Source organism: Corvus kubaryi, unplaced genomic scaffold (genome assembly GCF_017639235.1).
Source record: "Corvus kubaryi isolate FWS band 111438036 unplaced genomic scaffold, C.kubaryi_AGA036_p1.0 36985, whole genome shotgun sequence".
Taxonomy (NCBI): domain Eukaryota; kingdom Metazoa; phylum Chordata; class Aves; order Passeriformes; family Corvidae; genus Corvus; species Corvus kubaryi.
The window spans coordinates 21,476-26,746 of NW_024581002.1; the positions used below are offsets into that span (position 1 = coordinate 21,476).

Consider the following 5,271-nt stretch of genomic DNA (forward strand, 5'->3'; position numbering starts at 1 on the left):
AGCGCCCCCCCCAGCGCCCGGCGCCCCGCGCCCCCACCCCGTTCATCGCCGACGAGCGCGGCCACCTCCTGCCGCACGTGGCCCGGTCCAAGGTGAGTCCCGGGGGCGTTCGGGGAGCGCCGCCGCTGCTGGGGGGACACCCGGAGCAGGGCCACCACCCCCGCCCTGGGTGTGCCCGCAGGAGTCGCCGTGGGGCACGTTCCTGGGCACCTGGGAGATGCCCCCGCGCATCCCCCCGGCCCGCCTGGACCTGAGCTCGCGTTCGCCCCGCGCCGCCGCCCGCGTGATCCAGGGCCAGCCCCGAGCCCTGCTCCGAGCCTGCAACGGGCTCCGCACCCGCGTCACCGGCAAGGTGACACCCCGGGACAGCGGGGACACGCATGGGATACACAGGGATACCCATGGGATACACCGGGACGCGCATGGGATACAGTGGGATACCCATGGGATACACTGGGATACCCATGGGATACACCGGGACACGCATGGGATACACAGGGATACACTGGGATACCCATGGGATACAGTGGGATACACCGGGGACACGCATGGGATACACAGGGATACAGCGGGATACCCATGGGATACACTGGGACACCTATGGGATATACATGGATACACCGGAATACCCATGGGACACACTGGGATACAGCGGGATACCCATGGGACACACTGGGATACACCGGGGACACGCATGGGATACACTGGGATACAGCAAGACACCCATGGGATACACTGGGATACACCGGGGACACCCATGGGATACACCGGGGACACCCATGGGATACACTGGGATACACCGGGGACATGCATGGGATACACTGGGATATAGCGGGATACCCATGGGATAAAGTGGGATACACCGGGGACACGCATGGGATACACTGGGATACAGTGGAATACAGCGGGACACCCATGGGATACACTGGGATACAGTGGAATACACCGGGGACATGCATGGGATACACTGGGATACACTGGGACACCCATGGGATACACTGGGACACACTGGGATACACGGGAACACCCATGGGATACACCATGATACACCGGGATACACTGGGACACCCTGGGACACTGGGGACACGCATGGGATACACCGGGATACAGCGGGACATCCATGGGATACACTGGGATACACAGGGACACCCATGGGATACACTGGGATACACTGGGACACACTGGGACACCCATGGGACACACTGGGACACCCAGGGACACCCATGGGATACACCAGGACACCCTTGGGATATCCTCGGGACGCCCCCGGGCTCAGGGAGGGGCGTGACATGGGGGGAGGGTGGGAGGTGGGAGATAAAGGGGGACAGGGATGGGGGACAGGGGGACGGGGGATATGGGGGACATGGGGATAATGGGAATGGGGACAGAGGGACATGGGGGACAGAGGGACATGGGGATAACAGGAATGGGGGACATGGGAATGGGGGACGGGGGGATGGGGGATATGGGGGACATGGGGATAACGGGAATGGGGGACAGGGGGACATGGGGGACATGGGGATAACGGGAATGGGGGACAGGGGGACATGGGGAATATGGGGATCATGGGAATGGGGGACATTGGGGACATGGGGACAGGGGATAATGGGAATGGGGGACAGGGGGATGTAGGATATGGGGATAAGAGGGGACAGGGATGGAGGACCTGGGATAAAGAGGGGACGCAGGGATGGGGGGGATCTGGGGATAAAGGGGGGACACGGGAATCGGGGAGACGGGGATGGGGGGCACACAGGGATAAGGAGGGGGACAGGGACACGGGGATGGCGGATCCTTCTGAGGGGACCCCGAACTCCCAGTGCCCCATTTCCCCTCTCTGGGGACCCCCACCCCCCTCACCCCCCCTCTCCTTCCTTCCCACAGTTCCAGAAATCCTGGGACACGGAACCTTCTGGAAAGGGCCAGGGGGGTCTCAGCGGGGCTTCCCCCCACCCTGAGGCCCCAAATCCTGGGGACAACCCTGGGGGGGGACCCTGTCCCCAAAATCCCCCTGGCTCTGGGGGCCCCCCCAGCTCCTGAGCCCCCGGGGGTGGCTTTGCTGTCATTGTCCCCTCCCCTGGGGACAACCCCCCCCCAAATCCCCCCTCAGGGGGCACAGAAGGGTCTGGACCCCCCCAAAAAAAGGGGAAATAAAAGCTGGGAACTGCAGGAAATCCTTGGAAAAAACCCCAAACCCTTCAGGATTCAGGGCTCGGCCCTGCCCCCTCCTCTTCCTCCTCCCTCGTCCCAGGGGAGGCTCCTGTTAATTGGGAAATTAATTAGGGATGGAATGGGGTGGGATGTGATGAAAGCCCCGCCCCCCCCCCCCGCCACCGCGGGTTCCCCCCCAAAATCTCCCCCAAAATCCCAACCAGGAGAGCAGATTTTCCCCCAAAATTCTGGGATTTTCCCAGGGGGATCCTTCCCCACACGGAGCTGGGGCAGGAATCTGGGATGGAGCAGCTCCTGCTGGGAAGTGTCCTTTTTCCAAAGGCTAAAAATCCCCCAAATTTCACCCCAAAACTCCCTGCTCCTCCAAGACCTGCAAATTTCAGGGGTTTTTCCCATGTTTTTCCATGCCGGGCTCCTCCGGGAAGCAGCAATTCCCTGAATCCCAAAGGAAAATCCCCATTCCCGGTGTGGCACACGGGGCAGACACAGGGCTGGAGGATCAGAGCTGCTTTATTCCAGAGGGGGACAGGTGACAACAACACGCTGGGAAAAATCCCCGACAGGGGGGAAAACCGGGAAGTTTTTTCACCGGCAGGGGCTCCAAAATTACCGATTTTTCCCCCCACAAAAATCAGCTGAAGCATGGAATTCCCATGGGATCGAGGAGCCCCGAGGGTGGCAGCGGGGTGGCAGCGAGATGTCACCTGTCCCCCACCCCCGGGGGGCACCGCCTGGCGCGGCTCAATGGAGCTCCTTGTCCCGCTGCGATCCCACACGCGGCCACCCCATTCCCGATCCCACTCGTGGCACACAGATCCCGCATTGTCCCGGCTTTGGGGACACGTGGGGACACCCCGAGGACAAGGAGCAGGGGGTGGGGCAGCAGGAGCAGCTCTGCTCATCCCGGCATTTCAGGATGGGGAGGGGGAAAGAAGCATCACCTTCCCCAAAAACTTCCCAAAACTCTGTGACAACGGGGAGCGGAATTGCCGGGATTCCCGGGATTCCTGGAATTCCCGGGATTCCGGGTCACAGGGAGGCCAAGGCGGCGGAGGAGAGCAGGGTCAGGGCCAGCACCAGCAGCCCTGACTGGGTCACCTGCGGCAGCCGCAGCCCCTTCCCAAGATCCCAGGCCTGCGGAGACACCGGAGGGGACGGAATTCCCAGGGATTGTCCCCAAATTCCCTGCCAGGGAATGTGTCCCCCACGTGTCCCTGAGGAGGGGGATGCGTCCCCCCCCGGTGCTGTCCCCCCTCAGGTGGGAGCTGCCGAGGAAAGGATCCGCTTTTCCCAGGAAATCCAGCCCAATTCCCTCCTCTCCCACTCCCAGGGCTGTCCCCAGCTCGGTGCCCAGCCCCATCCCAGCCCCGGATCCCGGAGTTCTCCCAAATTCCAAAGGCAGCGGCCGCTCCCCCTCCCCGACCTTCCCTGCCCCCCACTTCCATCCCCGTCCTTCTCCCTTTATCCCATTCCCACTCCCTTCCCCACTTCCCCCATCCCATTCCCACTTCCCCCATCCCATTTCCCTTCCCTTTTATCCCAGCTCCCAGTCCCTTCCCTACCTTTCTCCCCCTCCTCTTTTCCCCATTTCCCCCTTTTTCCCATCCCAAATCCCTCTCCCGTTCCCATCCCTGCTCCCCCTTCCCTTTTATCCCACTCCCCCCATCCCATTCCCACTCCCCAGGGGGTGTGGGAGACCCTCAGCCCCCTCCCCAGAACCTCCAGGGGGCTGATCCCTCACTGGGAATTCCATGGATCTGCTTTTCCCAGGAAATCCACCCCAACCCCCTCCAAAATCCAGCTCTTGTCACCCCAAGCCCTCACCCAGGGATGACATCCCAGTGTCCCGTACTGGGAGCACTGGGAGCACTGGGAGCACTGGGATCCAGCTGCTGGATCCCGTCACGCTCCGGCCCGGCTGCCTCTGGAATTCTCTCCCATAAAAGCCCTCAGTAAATTCCCAACCCGGCAGATTTTGTGCTGTTCCCAAAAAAAAAAATGGGGATGGGGAAAAAAATGGGGATGGAGAAAAAAATGGGGATAAAAAAGTAGGGATTTAAAAAGTGGGGATGGGGAAAAAATTGGGATGGGGGAAAAATGGGGATGAAAAAATAGGGATTAAAAAATGGGGATGGAAAAAGATGGGGATGGAAAAATGGGGATGGGGAAAAATGAGGATGGAAAAAAATAGGGATAAAAAAGATGGGGATGGAAAAAAATGAGGATGGGGAAAAAACTGGGATGGAAAAATGGGGATGGAGAAAAAATGGGGATGGGGAAAATGGGGATAAAAAATAGGGATTAAAACATGGGGTGGGGAAAAAATGGTGATGGAAAAATGGGATGGGAAAAAAATTGGGATTAAAAAATGGGGATGGGGAAAAAATTGGGATGGAAAAAATAGGGATTAAAAAATGGGGATGGAAAAATGAAGATGGGGAAAAATAGGGATTAAAAAAATGGGGATGGGGAAAAAATCGGGATGGGGAAAAAATTGGGATGGGGAAAAAATTGGGATTAAAAAAATGGGGTGGAAAAAAAATGGGATGGAGAAAATGGGGATGGAAAAATGGGGATGGGGAAAAACAGGGATTAAAAAAATGGGGATGGGGAAAAAATTGGGATGGGAAAAAAATGGGGATAAAAAAACGGGATGGGAAAAAGGGGATGGAAAAATAGGGATTAAAAAATGGGGATGGGGAAAAATAGGGATGGGAAAAAATGGGGTGGGAAAAAATGGGGATGGGAAAAATGGGATGGGAAAAATGGGATGGGAACAAGGAGCTGCCGGAGCATTGCAGGGACACAATTCCCGAATTCCCGAGGCCGGGACTCACCAGGTGCCGGATCCCGTTCCAGGTGTGGTAGGAGAAGGGAGCAGCCAGGGAGAACTTGGCCAGGAAGAGCAGGAGCGGAGCCGGGCCCAGCGCCCGCAGCTGCGCCAGGTAATGGGGAAAGTGCTCCGGGAGCAGCAGCGCGGCCACGGCAAACACCGACACACCTGGGGTGGGGAAAACAGGGATACACCTGGGAATGGGAATGGGAAACACCAACACACCTGGGAATGGGAAAACAGGGATGGAGATGGGAATGGGGAAA

At 58.6% G+C, this 5,271-nt stretch overlaps 2 protein-coding genes across 3 annotated transcripts in view; one reads left to right on the top strand and one right to left on the bottom strand.

Annotated features, from left to right (window-relative positions):
* Positions 1-2,803, top strand: part of CFAP126 (cilia and flagella associated protein 126) — a 6,942-nt gene extending 4,139 nt beyond the window's left edge. The window contains exons 3-5 of the mRNA XM_042020501.1: positions 3-92; positions 182-352; positions 1,885-2,803. Of these exons, the coding sequence (XP_041876435.1) occupies positions 3-92; positions 182-352; positions 1,885-2,040 (417 nt within the window). The 3' untranslated portion in view covers positions 2,041-2,803. The remainder of the gene's footprint in view (positions 1-2; positions 93-181; positions 353-1,884) is intronic.
* SDHC (succinate dehydrogenase complex subunit C) overlaps positions 2,665-5,271 on the bottom strand; it is a 6,082-nt gene continuing 3,475 nt past the window's right edge. Inside the window, exons 3-4 of one of the 2 annotated variants that reach the window (XM_042020499.1) lie at positions 5,010-5,173; positions 2,665-3,306 (exon numbers count right to left, since the gene is read on the bottom strand). In XM_042020499.1, the coding sequence (XP_041876433.1) occupies positions 3,202-3,306; positions 5,010-5,173 (269 nt within the window). In that variant the 3' untranslated portion in view covers positions 2,665-3,201. Of the gene's footprint in view, positions 3,307-3,870; positions 4,153-5,009; positions 5,174-5,271 lie in introns of those variants that run through there. The other variant, XM_042020500.1, reaches the window with a different exon arrangement.